General features: G+C 40.9%; 1 protein-coding gene across 1 annotated transcript; it reads right to left on the bottom strand.

Moving 5' to 3' along the window:
• Nucleotides 1-355: 355 nt before the first annotated feature.
• On the bottom strand, nt 356-9,725 carry LOC121248126 (heat shock 70 kDa protein-like). The gene is made up of 4 exons (XM_041146493.1): nt 9,576-9,725; nt 8,438-8,914; nt 5,494-6,385; nt 356-2,608 (listed from the first exon to the last, which is right to left on the bottom strand). The coding sequence occupies exons 2-4, from the start codon at nt 8,846-8,848 to the stop codon at nt 537-539; spliced, it is 3,375 nt and encodes a 1,124-aa protein (XP_041002427.1). The 5' UTR covers nt 8,849-8,914; nt 9,576-9,725; the 3' UTR covers nt 356-536.
• Between the last annotated feature and the right edge of the window lie 7,760 nt (nt 9,726-17,485).

The following is a 17,485-nucleotide window of genomic DNA, read 5'->3' as shown; positions in this document are numbered from 1 at the left end:
ATGTTCGGCCGAGATGCGACGCCCCAAGCGTAATCTCGCTCGCTATGCGGCAGCCGGGTTCTTCAGTGACTGCAGATCTAGAGAGGAACGAGAAACTAGGAGAATGACGATGCGGCATCAACCCAAGAAAGAAGTCGAAAGGAGATAAATCACATTAACAGCGCACTTAATTTGCTCCCCTTCCCATTCCCAATCTCTGTTAATGGAACAGCTTCCAAGAATTTGGAACAAGTAAATTTGAAGGAATATCTTAAATCATATCTCTTAAATATAGATTCAAAGGACTTATGAAAGCAGCGAAAATATTGATGGTAAAAATACAGCCAGAGAATAGAAACTGAAGCAGAAATGATTCAAAGAAGAAATCACAATATATTGAGTATTACTAAAAATATTACAACTTTACATCTACAAGTACTGCTTTTACTTTTATTTTTCATTATTGTATTTCCTCCAAGCACTCGAGCATAAGCCAAAACAAAGTAACAAAACCAGATTACAGACAATGGAATCGACAGATGGAACGCTTCGAAGCCTCAGTCAACCTCTTCGATCTTAGGCCCGGCTCCAGAACTACCAGATGAAGGCTCGGCACCACCACCCATGGGTCCGTCCCCACCAGCACCCTGATACATCTTCGCGACAATTGGATTGCACAAACCCTCCAACTCTTTCAACTTGTCCTCAAACTCGTCGGCTTCAGCCAATTGGTTCCCGTCCAGCCACTCAATCGTCTCGTTAATGGCCTTCTCGATCTTCTGCTTGTCCCCTGGATTCAATTTCCCAGCAAACTTCTCGTCCTTCACAGTATTTCTCATGTTGTATGCGTAATTCTCGAGCGAATTCCTAGCCTCCACCTTCTTCTTCACCTCCTCGTCCTCTGCCTTGAACTTCTCTGCCTCCTGCACCAATCTCTCAATCTCTTCCTTGCTCAACCTTCCCTTGTCGTTGGTGATGGTAATCTTGTTCTTTACTCCGGCAGTCTTGTCCTCGGCCGACACATTTAGTATACCATTGGCATCAATGTCGAAGCACACATTGATTTGAGGAACGCCTCTTGGAGCGGGAGGAATGCCCGTTAGCTCGAATTTCCCGAGAAGGTTGTTGTCCTTGGTTTTAGCCCTCTCGCCTTCATACACCTGGATCAGCACTCCTGGCTGATTGTCTGAATAAGTCGAGAAAATTTGCTCCTTCTTAGTGGGAATTGTTGTGTTCCTAGGAATCAAGACCGTCATAACACCACCAGCAGTCTCGATACCAAGGCTTAGAGGGGTGACATCAAGCAAGAGTAAGTCTTGGACCTTCTCATTCCCTTCCCCGCTCAAAATTGCGGCTTGCACAGCAGCCCCATAAGCGACAGCCTCATCCGGGTTTATGCTCTTGCAGAGTTCTTTGCCATTGAAGAAATCCTGCAGAAGCTGCTGGACTTTGGGAATCCTCGTGGACCCACCAACGAGAACAATCTCGTTAACCTGACTCTTGTCAATCTTCGCGTCTCGAAGACACTTCTCCACTGGTTCCATACACTTACTGAATAGATCCATGTTTAGTTCTTCAAATCTCGCCCTAGTAATTGTAGCATAGAAATCAATGCCTTCATAGAGCGAATCAATCTCAATAGTCGTCTGAGTGGTCGAAGAAAGAGTCCTCTTCGCCCTCTCACATGCCGTCCTCAACCGCCTCAAAGCTCTCGCATTGCCACTAATATCTTTCTTGTGCTTCCTCTTGAACTCTGCCGCAAAGTGATTCACTAGCCTGTTATCAAAGTCCTCACCACCAAGATGGGTATCACCAGCTGTGGCCTTAACCTCAAATATCCCTTCCTCGATTGACAAGAGTGAAACATCGAATGTCCCACCACCGAGATCGAAAATAAGCACATTCTTTTCTCCGGACCTCGACCCCTTCTTGTCAAGTCCATAAGCAATGGCCGCGGCAGTTGGCTCATTGATAATCCTTATTACATTGAGTCCCGCAATAGCTCCAGCGTCCTTGGTGGCCTGCCTCTGCGAATCGTTGAAGTAGGCGGGGACCGTGATCACGGCGTTATTCACTGCGTGACCCAGATAAGCCTCGGCAATCTCCCTCATCTTGATCAATACCATAGAAGAAATTTCTTCGGGCGCGAATTGCTTCTCTTCGCCTTTATGCTGCACCACTATCATCGGCTTGTCTCCGGGTCCTGCGACAACCTTGAAAGGCCAGTGCTTCATGTCGCTCTGGACGGTAGGGTCGGAGAACCGTCTACCAATGAGGCGCTTGGCGTCGAAGACCGTGTTCCGCGGGTTCATGGCGACCTGGTTCTTGGCCGCATCCCCAATGAGCCGCTCGGTATCTGTAAAAGCAACGTAAGAGGGAGTTGTTCTATTGCCTTGGTCATTTGCTATGATCTCCACGCGGTCATTTTGCCAAACGGCGACACAGCTATAAGTCGTGCCAAGATCAATGCCAATGGCCTTTCCTACATTCTTGGATGCCATTGTGAAATTTTCAGTAAGAGAATGAGTTGAACAGGTTGGTTCCTGAAGAAAACGGGATCGAGAAGCAGAGAGCTTAACAAGACTATGGTTCTTGATTTTCTTGAGCTTGCTTGTATTTGAATGCTTTGCTCACTGAGACGTAGTTTTGCAAGGTTCGAATTTGACGATGCATGGCGGATGGTAGTAGTTTATATAAGGGTAGAGAGAGACGTGGAGAAAATTCCAGAGCGGAACGGAAAGAGAAGGTAGAAGAAGAAAAACGGACAAACCAGAGGGTTGTGGATTGTTCCGACTCCCGAGGGAAAGTGCACGTGAGCTGCAAATTATAGATGTTTCTACCAAATTCTGCAAGGTTCCACAACAAGCCTACGGGTGAAATCTCAAAGTCAAGCCTGCAACGTGTATTTGGGCCTGTTTCATATTTCATGCTTGAGTTGGGCCACAGACTATTGAATAAACTGGGCCTTCAGTAGTGATCAACACAAAAGCGTACAAAATCAAGCGCTAGCTTCTGCTGCTCCTGTTACCAACCAAAAGCACATTGATTTTGCCCATGGATGGTAATGGTATTCTTTTTGCTTGCAAATCAAGAATACGCAGGATTTTAGATTGCCAAGGAATCGTTTTTGACCCCATCAAGTATAAGATTTTAAGGTACTTTGCTGGTTGTCAAAGCAAAGAGCGTGTGAGAAAAAGTCTTTTAACTTAAAAAGAAGAAAAAAAAAAGTTATACCACTTGTAAAAATGAATTAAAATGCAAATAACTTTTTTATAATAATTGATGTAAGAGAAATTCTACATGGAAGCCTTATACCACACACTTCTGACGGACCAAAACCAAAACACAGAAAGAGAGATAATAGTCTTCGGAGTTCCATGTGAATCATGCATCAACTAGGTTCATGTATCTTATCCACAAATGTAAAACATCCTTTGATAGTTTTGTGGGGGGGAGTCACTCATGCATGGCTGTCATCATCCACTTATGCAGCAGTGAGTTCACGTCATTTTATTTTAATGTGGAGTCAGCGTTAGGAAATCATGTCATCGGAGGAGGAGTTTGCATCACAAAGTTGCTGGTGGAATCATGAGGGAAGTTATGTTTCGTAATTACCACTTCATCTTGGTGTAGACCAAGCTTTAATTAAAGGGTCTATATCCTGCCTGAAAGCGCGGAGTTTTAAAAGGGTATTGGCCTATTGGTGTACATCTAAAATGAAAAACATTATTTAACTTAATTCTTTTATTTGTTGAGGGAGAAAGGAGCCCGAGCACAGACCTACCTAGGCTTGGTGACCAAATTAAACTTGATAGTTATTACCATGTTTTATACTTGAATCTGTCGTGACAGAGAAAAGATGAAGCATCCAATTCCTTCACGAGCTGTGAATTTGATTAAAACAGCTCAATTAAGAAAGATTACTACTGCTTTAGATTTGATTCCTGATAGCCTTGTTCTGTCATCAGTCATTTATGCAATTTCCCCCCAGCTAAATTTGGGGCTGAAAAAGTGAGACTTAATTTGCCCAAAAGTTAGGACAAAGAACATATCTCAAACAACGGCTTTAGAATATTGCTTTTCATGTTCTTTTCTGATGTAAAAAAGAAAGAGGTTTGATTTCATACCTGTCTGGCCATCCTGTTTCGCTTCTTTAGTAATTTGTCAAAACTCAATATAAATTCTAGCATAATTTGATGAAACGTAATTAAAACTAACGAGAGAATTTGAAAGAGAAAACTGAAACAGAGAGTGAAGAAACAAATTTCTAACGAGGAAGCCAAGGGAGCATCTTGCTTTGTCAAGCAAAATGAAGTTAAGAGCTTTTGCATGCCTGGTGTTGATCATGTGCACTCATCAAATTCAGTCAAGCTCGGCTCTCAGAGACTCTTTCCAGTTAGAAAATGAGGGCTCTCAGAAGCTAATCTCAAAACGCCTTAGGAAAGAACAAGAAGTAGTGCTTCATGGTAAGTATCGTTACGTCTTATTTGAGGTACAAACAATTCAAATGTACATTTCGTGTTTATTGTAGACAATTAACATATATATTTCATACCTCATTTTCTTCTACAACAAGACTTGATGCGGTTAATGGAACCGTAGGTCTTTACAATGGAGAAACACATGATTCGGGGAAGTCGCAAAGAGGGAAGGGAGCCTACGGTGGTGCTAATATTGTTCATCGGCCACACCCCGAGGATAAAAATGCGGCATCACTGTTAGCAACATCCCCATTTTTCATCTCAATCTTTGTAGCCACAGAAGGCTTCGTTTTGATTTTTGTTTATCCCTTCCGATTGCTCTAGATATCCATGAATTCTTCCCTTCTTTCATTACAACACCCCCCCCCCCCCCCCCCCCCCCCCCCCCCCTTACAAAAAAAAAAAAAAAAACTGAAACAAGTTTTTCCTGTTGTGTTTGGCGTGTCAGATTTTTGCCTCCCTGTGAGCATTATTGCACTGTGTGTAGTAGCTATTGATGCTGGTTGATTATACTAGGCATGTGACTTTCAAATATTTTCTTGTAAACTAAAAAGATGAATGACAGTTCTCTCTCTCGTATACTTATTTTTCGTTTACATCTTACTCTGGTATACAACATCAAAGATTTTGCATTCAACAACCAGAGAGCTAAATGGTCTAAAATCAAATGAAACTACGCTTTCAGTCACTGAACCAACTTCACAAGGTTCGTACTTGTGTGCAAGTCGGTGCTAAAACCATATTGTTTTGTCATCAACATCCCCACAAGGCCGCAAATAACATTGTGTGATCTAAATTTATTATATGAACACTGTTTCCTGTAAATTCAATATGTGATAAGAATGCATTTGACCATTTCAGCTTAAAAACATCAGATTTCAGCTTAATAAGTCTCACTGACACAAATTATGAATGGAAAAAGCATTAGGGAAATTTTAAAAAAAAAAAAAAATACACCTGAGGAAAAATTTTGGTATGCCCGAAGAACGCCAGAATTCGGCTTGGAAGAGTTCCTCATGCGTTTCATTCCCTCAAATTTGATAGAATAACTCCTGAAACACTTTCATATGTTCAGGTTGCAGTGCGATGGCTACTGACAAGCTACCATCATTAGTTGGGCTTGGTAACATAAATGATAACCCCTCGTATGGTATCCCGCCAGGTCCCATGAATATTGGCCTACCCCACCCAAAATCAGCATCATGGATTGGCAGCCTGCTCCAGCTAGTTATTCCAAGATTTGGACATCTAAAAGTATGAGCCCCACGAACAAGGCGAGATAGATCAGGCTGAAGCTCCAGATAGTCAAGGGCCGATCTCAAATAATCATTGTCCATCCGTGCCAATGCATCGTGAATCCTGCTAGCAGCATACCACATTGGTTTAGATTGGAGATCGCCTGCTAAAGCCATTGGAGTGGCGGTGAAGATCACGTTGCCAAAGTAACCAGTAGGGAGTGGGGGATTCAATCTTGACCGACCATCAGTTGCAATGTACAATTTGGTCTCTTGATCATCAGGAAGTGCACGTGCCTTGCACGTGCATCTCCACACATGACCTGACAACATCTCATATGAGCTGTAGTTGATTGTGTTGCCATCTTCTTTGGACTTGGCTTTGAGCTTGTTCAGTTGGTCCCGAGTTATTTTGAAAATTGATACCAATGCACTATCATTACCTGGTTTTGTGGGTTGAACAGGCAATTTCATTGGAGGAGGAGGCTGGTATTCAATGTGCTGGAACGCATGTTGAGGAGGGTCCCGGGCACGGAGTAGGGTCCGGTCAATGAATGGTGGAAGGGTAAGATCAAGACCCCGAGCCATATCTGACCATGTGTTCACAAAGTGGAGACCAGAAAATCCATCCGCGACATGGTGCTGCATACCAACACCAAGCGAGACCCCACCACACTTAAAATATGTTACCTGCATGGAGAGAAATTCAAAGCATAGAGTTGGTAAGCTCAACTTCTCAACAATTACTCCACTAAAGCAGATCATGCCAGTTGAGTTAAGACAGGACTGTTCTATCCTTTTTGTGAAACTTGGTTTAAGCTTTTCAAATGGCCTAAATGTCATTAGAGAATGGTTTATCTAAAATATTTCATAAAACTTTTAACTTTTTTCTATGTCCAACCAATGAGACATAAACACATAATTCGAAAAATCATGACCAATGCCCTACTTCACAGTAAGATCCAGCTCACAACTGGTATAAACTAAACAAATTTAAGTTGAAAGCTTTCTACCAGACTAGAGGGATTATTTGCAATGCATGCGAATTTTAGTTGTCAAAATTGTAAAAAGACTGCTTTTACTTCCCTCTGTTTCTTCTTAAGAGATCCTTACTTTTAGATTCATTCTCCCCAGTAATGAATGAAGCATGACAAGGCAAGGCAGTTTCTGAAGTGATATTATACAGTATCCCCCCCACCCCCTTCTCAAAAACAAAACCACCAGCGAGATCCCTCTTCTCCCCAACAGAGAGGAAGACCCAGAACACCACGATCTTTCCCTGTTGTCAACATAATGGGTCCAACTATACACAATTCCTAACCTTCTGTTACAACAATACCTCTCACAAACGCATCTTTTGTGGTGGGTTCAACGATTTTCAATTCCTGTTCTTGATATCAAATAGTTTTTCATAAAACTAGTTGAGCATCAAACAATGGGAAATGAAGACACCAACAAGAACAAATCAACTCAAGAATCCATGTAAGCAAGATGATGTGTTTCAAGTTAACCAAATATACAACGATGATTACTACCAAACATACAGACAATTCTTTTTTCTTAGCTTTAGATTGTGCTTTATTTGCGTTTGCACCTTTTAGAGTGTAAAGACAAGCTACTTGGGGTGGATTACATGGATTTAACATCCAAATGCAGCGGCTGGCTGACAAGGAAGACGTCTCATGGTTATATTATGTCCCTACAACTCTGATTTCAGCTTTATTTTTTACCCAACAAAATTACTTTTTTTTTTTTTTATTAGCACCGGGTGTCCAGGAACAACGTCCCAACTAATCTCGGGGGTGCACAGACTCTCGGTAAGGAGTTTCTCGCAAGTACACCTTAGGTAATTTAGGAGAAAAACCTCTCAATCCGATGATCCCTAAAGATTGTTTGCACCTAAGGGGATTTGAACCTTAGACTTAGGGGGAGCATACCCCAAGTCTAAAGCCTTCACCACTTGAGCCAACCCCTAAGGTTTACCCAACAAAATTACATCACGAATGTGGAAACCAAGACGGTCGAAACTCGTGCAGAAATATAGGTGTTTCCATGCATACTTTCTGGACTTCCTAAGGCATGCCTTCTTCACAAATCACAAGACTCTATTTCCAAAATTCCAAGTATCTCACCCCCACTTTTTACAGCCCACCGGTACTTGTCATTGGACTCAAGCACCAATAGTGCACATTAACTCGATCTTTCTTTCTGAATAAACAAGAAAAAAAAAAACTACCCGCATAGTTATGTAAAGACTAATATCACTTGCAATATGGTCGGTGTGACAATCACTTAATACCCCCTGACATACTTACGAGTAGCGTTGCAAGAAAAAGAAATGTTTGTACTACTGCTGCACTTTCACATCATAGGCATCCCCAAAGTTATCGATAGTTGTACACGTCACACGCCATTAATAAAGGAAAATAATTGCGTTGCTATTTTCTTATGCTTATTTACTATTTATTTTATATTTAATTTTTTATTAATTTTTTATTTTATTTAATAATTAAGAAAGTGATTATTAATAAAATTATATATTTTTTTAATTTTTTTTTAATAGTTAAGGATGTTAAAAAATATTTAAAAGAAAATAATAAAAAAACTATAAATAGTAAATGGATATAAATAGTGTAGTATCTCTGTCCCTACACTTAACAGAATAATAGAGCGCCAAAATTGTATCCGACAGCTGTAGAAGTAACCAAAAAAAAAATACAACAGAGACAAAAGCTTGCATACCTGCAAGACCAAGAGGGGATAAGACTCAATCCCTTTGGAATAATCCACCGTTGGAATGAGCTGCCGAAGCTCCAACGTCGGCGCAAAATCGCCGAAATCAGCGACTGCGGAGGTAGTTTCGGCCTCCACGAAGAGCACACCCTCGGCGTTACAATCAATCTCGATCCTACCATCTTCGTCTCGTCTGAGTCGGCCGGCCATGGGGTAGAAGGGGACAAGGGCCTTGCTGAGCCCCTCCTTGAGCACTCCTGCGTCGAAGAAGTTGGATGCACCCGCACTTGGAATGTAGAAGTAGACGCTCGGGGTGTGGAAGCGCGGCACTACCAGATCGACGTTCGCGTTCCACAGCGCGTGCCGGGGGGTCTCACCGCTTGGCCGCACCATCGTGGACTCCTTAACGTTGATGATCATTTTCTGGCTTTGGCTTAACCTATGACGGTTCTTGTGGGACCCAGGAGGAGAGTGACCAACCCACACCTACACGAGTATTGGGAAAAACGACAGCGTTAAATAGATGGATTTGTTGGTGGAGAGACCCAACACTTTTTAAGGGAAATCGTACAAGAGTAATGTTATAACTTACATTTTCATTTTATTTTAATCATATTAAATAATATAAGATATATTTATTATTATTAAATAATACTATATTTGGAAACCCAGTTATATCTCAGAAAATAATATCGGAAACCCATTTTTAGGGTTTACTGCAACAAAAAAAAAAAAAAAAAAATTGTTGGTATGTTTTCGAGAAAGCTGTCTTTCAATTCAATATTGTCCTTGACCTGCCAGAGTTGCCTAGTGTCATCTGATAGGTCGGAGAAATAATTGCCCTCCGGAATCCGGATTGTAAACTTATAGACGGCTTGATTAGCATATCTGGAGAAAGCAAATTAAGGATGGTTTTATTTTCACGCCATTAATGGTTTCTTGCGCACTCATCCTCTCCGACAGGTCAGAACCCATTCAAGACTCAGAACAAGAAACAGATTAACTTCAAATTCTCCCTTGCATATTTCCCCGCTAAGAAGTTCAGGGATTCTCATTTTCATGAAGAAGAGAAAGGATCAAAACAAAAAATGAAACGGGTCGTGCATTGAAGAATAAAATTAAAGAAAACTAGGAGGAGAAGAAATACCAGTAAAAAGGAAGAGGAATATGATATTACGACTTAGAGGCGGCCGCTGGAGCGGAGGACCCTTTGTTTTGTTTTCAAGGGATTCGGATTTGGTTGTCACGGCTTAAGAAGAAACACCCAAAAGGTTTAAGTGCGGGGTTGCGTCGCTTACCTACCGCGCCAACTATGTTGACCATGACCACCCAGCCACTTCAGCCTCGTCCTTGAGGATAATGATTCAGCACCCAACAAAGAAAGAAAGAATGAAGTAAACTCCACTATCGTGTAGAGAAAGCAACTGGGAGTTGGTAAGATAGTGACCTCAAGGCTCGAGTGAAGCCATTCTCCCCTTCACTCCTCCCCCCACCAACCCTTGTTCTGTACACTCTGATCCGCTATTTTTCCAGGATCCATTACGTTATAATGATGGGTTTGTGCGATTTGATTGCTTGGACTTGGAACCTTGGATGTCATACTGCCGGTCGTTGAGTGCTTCGGTCGATGCCCAAGCAGAGTTCTTCAGGAAGCAGACACGGTGCACGCATTGCACAACCTACATGGTTGTGCTTTATTTATTTATTTATTTACTTTTAAAAATAAATATAGATAAAAATTATTATTGGGAGTATCCATTTTATATACATGATGTGGCATCATCTAGACCACACATCTCTCCAAGTGAGTGTTGGGAATAATCAACTAGAAGCAGTCATGCAGTAAGTGCAAAGTGTATACTGCTACAATGGCTTCTCTCTAACATTACTCTTTTTTTTAAAAAGGATCCTCACATCCCCTCTTCCTCTCCTTCCCATTTCTCTCTTCTCATACGTGTCCCCGTCGCAGCCCAAATCCACCGCTGTCATCTACTGGGCCTCCCATCACAGCCACAGAACACCACCACCGAGTCCTTCCTCCTCCCTCTTCCCTCGCACGCATGCCCTCTCTCTACACAGTTTCCCCATGTCTCAGCTCAAATTTGCCTCCTATAGCCGCGCGTCGCTGCTCACGAGCACGTTGAACCTCCACCCCTCGGCCATACTCTCTTTTCCCAGCCACGTCGACCTTCCTCTCTCCCTCACATGCCCTCTCCCTCACAGTCAGATCTGCACCACTGAACCACCGTGCCGCCACCTCGTCAGTTGACAGCACCACCAGCTCCATTATAGCCTCCCCATAATCACCCCTTTTAGATCTCGTAGAGGATGGGCAACGCGGGGGTGGGGGTGGGGGAGAGGATGGACGACAGGTGCCGGGTGCCGGGGAGGATGGGCTTGGGGGACACAGAGGAGAGAGGAAAGAATTTGAAATGGGTGAAATGAGAGGGAACACGGAAGTGGATTTTGTTGTAGGGAGTTTTTTATCATTTCGCTTAAGTCACGTATGGTGTGTTTCACTGCTGACAAGTATGAACTCATACAAGCAACAACCATGAAAAATATGTTGAACAACCATATCAGATTCAACATTCACCACTCAAATTAAACACTTCCCCTATATATTGATCTAAAATTTTTAACATTGGTACTAGTGGTGTAATCAGCTCGGTTCGGGGGGTCACAGATTAAAAATTTTAATCCATCATTTTTGCCGGACTGGACAGTTAGCTATCAATTCGGTAGGTCCATTCCGTCCAATTTGATCTATGAATTTTTTTTCCTTTTTTTTTGACAGAAAAATTAATTAAATTAGTAAAACTAAAATTAAATGATCTATTTAACATTTTATATATGGTTAATAAATATTAAATAATTTCATTGTATATATAATCAAAAATGATTCATTAAATGAAAATTACATAATTAACTTATACACTTACTATATAAAATAATATATTATATATAATATTTAAAAATATATAATTACATTCAATCGGTCTCGATCAAAAAAATACGCTCCGAAACCGACCAATAAAACTATCGATTCACCCGTTGGTTCTATCAATTTAAGTCAGTATGCTTTTTCTTTTGTGGAACAAAAATGCCAAATGCAACCGGCTTGGGGAACTGGTGAGTAACCGTGTCCTAGCTGAAGGCTTAATGAAACGGTTTGTTTCATTTGAAATAATGGAACGATTTGTTTTGTTTTTGTGATGACAATTCCCCGTAGCCCAGATGCAGAGTTTTCTCCCACGAAGTGTTTCCCTCCCTCCTTCCCCTTCTCCTTCTCGTTCTAATCTCTTCGTATCCTTCCTCCTCTGAAACTGATCTTCTCCATCTCTATCTTCATCAAGTTTGTCTCCTCTAATCTTCTCCATCTCTGCGTCTCCTCTACGCTTCTGGATCTCCGCATCTCTTCTAATCATATGAGTTTCCACATCAAGATCTGTTTTTGTCTCCTCAAGTTTCGCAAGTCTATTTCCTCTTCATGCCACGAAGCCTTATTTTCCCCCTTTGCCGAATCTTCTCCTTCTCACCAACACCCATCCCGAAACCCTAACCTACCCCCTTTGCCACTGGGCAAATGGCTCAGTAACCGTCGCCCATGCACGTCAATCCCCTACGGACTCTCTTTTATCACCATCTCTCCCACGTTGCTCACTTGGAAATACCTTCACTATTTAACCTCTCTCTCTCGAGACTCATCTCGCCGTAAACAACCTAGAAACCACAAACAGTCCGAGTCATCACAAAGTGATGCTCACCTCAGAAAATCCACCACTGCACGGCCAACCCACAAAAGCCCTTCTCATGGCAAACGAGGCTCACAACCCACAATTCTGCAGCACCCAGTAGCTTTGCGGCATCACTCCAACCCTTGCGGGCATCCCTGCTTCTAGTCCATCTCCACTACCTGCACCAGGCATCCATAAAGGACTCAAACACCACCACCTTTCAAGCCAAACCAAACGACAGAGAACGCTCTAGCCTTCCCTAGGGCATGAACCTTGAGCCACGAAAGCCTATGTTTTATATGACCTAAAACAAAGAATGCACTTCCTGCCTGTCATAAACATGTAGTGCCATAAGTTGTTTCATTCCCATGGCAAGCAGCTAGCAGCGCTACCTCTTCCCGCTGCTACTCCAAGCCACAGCACCACGACAACCACCATTAGCCAACGGCATCGAAAACCCACGTTGATGAAGACTCAGCCGTTGTGGCTGACAGGGGAAAAAAATACACTCAGCATAGCCTCTACGAACAGCCTAGTCCCACCTGTCTCCGCTCACTCCCCAACCATCCCCTGTTTTCATAACTAAGAACAGAGCAAGTTGAACAGGTACTAACACTTTCCCTCAGCCACGCACGGCCACAACCTGGAGGAGGCACCACTTCAGAGCCTTATGTGACAACGACGACCGCAACAACCGGAATCTTTCACCCACGATGGTGACCAAGGACGGAGCTTCAACTTCACAGGAACTCTCTGGTTTTGCTCAAGGAGTGACAACCACAATGAGAAGACAGACCCATTTCAATTTTCCTCCTTTACATATTTCGTTCGTTTTCCCCTTTTTTAATTTACTTTTTAATAAAAATCAGCTGACGTGGCAGTGTCACGTCAGCCGGTTCCGCTACGGCGGTTGTATATAGAAGAATTGTTTGTGGAAATATTTTCGCATGTGATGATAAAAAAAAAAAAGAAAAAGTCTCTCTCTGTAACCACAGCCATTCGAGAGGTGTTGTGCACCTTGGTGTAGGGCCACAATAGACAACAACTTCACATGGAGACACTGCGTTCACCTTAGTGCTCTGAGTGTTGGGAGCACCTCGGTGAGGCCTAGGGGGTTCTTTCTTTCTCTGTTTGAAGTAGCACGGACCAACCTAAGACTGTACAACCGAACACCATGGTGTTGCTCACGCCTGAGGCTGCTGAACACATCGAAATTGTCGCGCCCGCCTGGCCTGTGTTAATGCGCGATATAAGTGGCACAGCGAGCATCTTGGTGCTTTGCTGTTGCATTGCTAAAGTTCAACAGTTACCAAGTATTGCACCGCCCATGGTGTTGTGCGCACTGGTGTTGTGCTAAAGATGGCATTATGCGCACCCCCATTTGGCCGTGTTTCGCTTCCAGTCTCAGTGCTGCACCGCTACCCTGGTTTTTTTTGTACTACAGAAATCGGTGCTAAGACCAGACGTGGCTAGGTCTTTCAAACCAGGGTGGTGCGTCGTGGTGAAGCAACTAGCACTATCACACACGCAGTGCTGCACAAGGAGTTGCGTGCACTGCAACTGCCGCGCGCACACAAGTGACTGCAACGTGGGAGCACTAACTAGGTGTTGCGCTGCGCATGGCATTACGTGCACTAGTTGGATCGTCTCCCATGGCGCTGCTCATCCATGGTGCTGCATTGGTGCGCATAGGCAGCGCCTGTGTAACGCTGCCATGGTGTAAGGCTACACGCTACGCCGCTTGGGGCAGCACCACCATAGCACTGCTCTTGAATTTCCATTAATGGCTGCCACATTGCAATCGACAGTGGCCTGAAGTATTTTTCTTCCGTTACATGAATAGTAGCAATAATGGGAGGAGGAAGATGAACAACCGTGGGTCATTGTTTGTGTTAAATGCATTCATGTTGTGGGCTACAAAAAGGGGCTTGGACTCGAATTGTCTTTGGTCTATTTTTAAAACAAATTTTTGGCCCGCCCATAAGTTAACGAATTTTCAATTTTGCAACGTATGTTAATTATTTTTGTTTTAACTTAGATTAACACAAAAATCCTTTTAGATGTGTGTGTAATTAAATATGCATAGGATATTAACTTTGAGATAATCGATAATAAAGCTTAGAGATTGGATATGTGACTTGATTGGCACAATAATCTCCTCCATGAGTAACACTTGGAAACAAAGGAAAATCCTTTATAAGTTTCAGATAACTTTAGACCATCATTATTATAAAAACTTTTGAAAATCCTTGAGTTAAATTGTAGATGCACGTATGATGCATACATTATAATTTTCATAAAAGTTGAAGGAATTAACTAACACATAAAACTAAACAACTATTTTTTCTTTGAGAATCTTGTTGGTAATAACATAAGTTGTGAGTTTTTTATAACACAAAGATCAATTGCTCCCTTCTTTGAGGTTGGGTATTGTAATTTTAAAGCAACTTAACTTAACTCACAGATAACTAGATACTCTCTAAAACTTGCCAGTATGTCTAGTTAACAAGGAATTAAAATCTAAATATGCAAAAGTGTTGATGACATTCTTGATTGGCATAATGATTTTAAAAAAAAAAAAATGGGTGCACCACTTTGTGGCATTAATACTGGTAATCTAGCTCAACTTTTCTTTCTCTCTCACGAGGAAAGATATGTCATTGCAGATATATGAACTTTTGAGCACCCATTGAGAGTAATGTGATATCAAGCACCATGAATGTATGCATGATAAATGTTGCAAAGTTTGAATGAATAGGTCAGACTTAATTAAGTCTAACAAAAATCTCACTTATGGTTGCAATGATGCAAGATAGGTTTTATATAGGTTTTAGGCTAAAATAATTTCTCTCAAATTTCTTTTATCTCCTATAATGGATTGAAGAATAAGAAAAGATTGAGTAAGCGACAAATGAGACATATCGCTAACTGGTTGATAAGATATCACATAGTTCATTTATTGCCCAAAGCAATTTTTTTTGCAACTTTAAATACGATATTGGTGAAGCCTATACTTAAATTGATTCAAGATCCATTGAATACAATGGTTTTAATAAGAATTCCCAGAAGTTTAGAAGTCGAATGTAGGGTTAAGCATTGACCGGATCAGAGTCAGAATGGCCAACCTCCGACTCCGACTTCGACTTTGTCAAAAGTCGAATCCGACCTCGGACTCCGAGATGCAATACCTCCGCTCCGGCTCCGACTCCAACTTGTCGGAGTGAGTCAAATTTTGGGCTTTTTTGTCTTTTTTAACTCCATATTTGACGACCCACTTTAAAATAAAAATAAAATTTTATGTGGGCTTCCAAATTTCAAATTTTTCAAAAATTACAATCTAAACTAAATAATTCACTTTTGGTTATAACGAAAAATACAACTAACTAAAAACAAGTAACATAGTAACATGCTATGAAAAATAAAAAATAAAAAGAAATTTAACATTTTCTAAGTGCAAACCAAATTAAATGTTCTCAACAAAGCAACAACAACAAATTACAAACTTCCAAATGCACCAAAACAAATTAAATTACAAACTTTAAATGCCCAACAAATGTTTCCAACAAAAATAAAGTAAATGTTACAAATTTTCAAATGTTCAAACTTTCAAGGTGTGCCTGAAAAATAATATGAAAACATTAGTAAGGAAAACAACCCCAAAGATAGATTCATATATAAAAGAAATTAAAGGATTGTTAGATAGTAACTCAATCCTAAATCTGTAAAATTGTCAATCATCTTCACGAAGTAAGCTGGCCAAACAAGTGGTTAATTCTATATTAAGATGTTAAAGTATAGGAGGTTAGTATCAAAAAATGTAAAAATCAACATTTATAAGAACTTAAAAAAATCTCTAAATACATTACCTGAGTCTAACTTATAGCTCTTTGCATCATCAATAGTACCCGAATAATTTTGACTCAAGTATATAGAAGTGGACTTCAACCAGTTTTAGGAGCCTCTACAGTTCTAGGAGCCAAAGAACTCCAACTCCTAAATGGATCTAGGATACGGCCTCATGTGCTAAAAGTCAATTCAGATGCAACGATGGTGATCGGAATGACCAAGATATCTCTTACCATTAAAGTAAGAATTGAATATTTGGTACAGTTGACTTTCTACCACATTAAAATTTCAAAACTCTTCATAGGATTTTCAACATCCTCCAACAAATATCGCTCTAGCTCCGACTTACAATCCATCAATGATGCTGATTTCCGCTCTTTATGGTAGTTTATCAAAAAGTTCAAGGGATAAACAATTGTACATGTACTACTACTACTACTTCACATTGATGCACTATATTCACCACTCCGAATTGACTTAGACGGAGTTACGCGCCTACCACCAAACTCTACATATTGTTCATACAAATATTCCATATCTCTTTTGAGGAGTGTAACAAATTCCTCACCTCTTTCATCACCCAATATTTTGTTGAACTAATATGCTTGAATAACCAATTTGTATCATGAATCAAGAATGACAACAATAAACAACAACCGATTTATTTTTTCAAAATCACCTCAATATTTATTATACTTTGTCTTCATTCTCAAAGTCATTGAACTCAAGCGTCGATTACTATTATCACAAAAAAATTCAAGTTTTTATGAATATTAATGAGTTCTGGGAAATATAAATTTGATATGACATATAGTGTACCAAAAAAACGCAAGGTGACATTATAAAATACATGAAAAAACTTTGAAAAGTTTCTTATGTCTCCCAATCATCAGCCCCAAGAACTCCTAGACCCTTTTTCCCATATCCATCCTCAAACAAATAAACTCGTGAGTAGGAATTCTCATCAAGCAAAAGTTGGAAGGATTTTTGATATTTTTTAGCCACGTCCAATATAAGAAAAGTCAAGTTTCATCTAGTAATCACGTCAAGACCCAAGAAACTAGAACATAGAACTTTTGGCTTATCAACACAAGACTTGAAAGTGGCAAATCTTTGGAGAGAAGACTTCACATACTTAATCAAGTTCTGGACCCTTATGATCGAGTCATCAACATCTTTCAAATATTCACTCACAACAAGGTTTAAGATGTGTGTCGTACACCCCATGTAAATAAACTCGTGAGCCACAACCACTATTTTAAATATCGTACCGTACAGGACGGTAGGGCCGATATATGTCGTATTGACCATTAATCCAGTACAAGTATTATATATATTTTGTATTGACCTAAATACCAATCGTACCGCAGCCTATACCAGCCTGCCTGTATTTCGGCCGGTACCGGCCAATTTTTCGGCCTTTAATATATATATTTTTTTCATTTTTTCAAAGTACAAGCTCATTTTTTTTTTA

The sequence above is a fragment of the Juglans microcarpa x Juglans regia genome, chromosome 1D (assembly GCF_004785595.1).
Source record: "Juglans microcarpa x Juglans regia isolate MS1-56 chromosome 1D, Jm3101_v1.0, whole genome shotgun sequence".
Classification (NCBI taxonomy): domain Eukaryota; kingdom Viridiplantae; phylum Streptophyta; class Magnoliopsida; order Fagales; family Juglandaceae; genus Juglans; species Juglans microcarpa x Juglans regia.
This window is presented reverse-complemented; position numbering and strand designations above follow the sequence as displayed.

What these genes read in the sequence shown, in the direction of transcription:
- LOC121248126 (XM_041146493.1), bottom strand. Translation starts at nt 8,848, where the DNA reads ATGATCATCAACGTTAAGGAGTCCACGATGGTGCGGCCAAGCGGTGAG. An exon ending in ATCCCCTCTTGGTCTTGCAG is followed by an intron (nt 6,386 to 8,437) that starts GTATGCAAGCTT and finishes CTCTCCATGCAG; the next exon opens with GTAACATATTTTAAGTGTGG. An exon ending in GGAGTTATTCTATCAAATTT is followed by an intron (nt 2,609 to 5,493) that starts GAGGGAATGAAA and finishes CGTCTCAGTGAG; the next exon opens with CAAAGCATTCAAATACAAGC.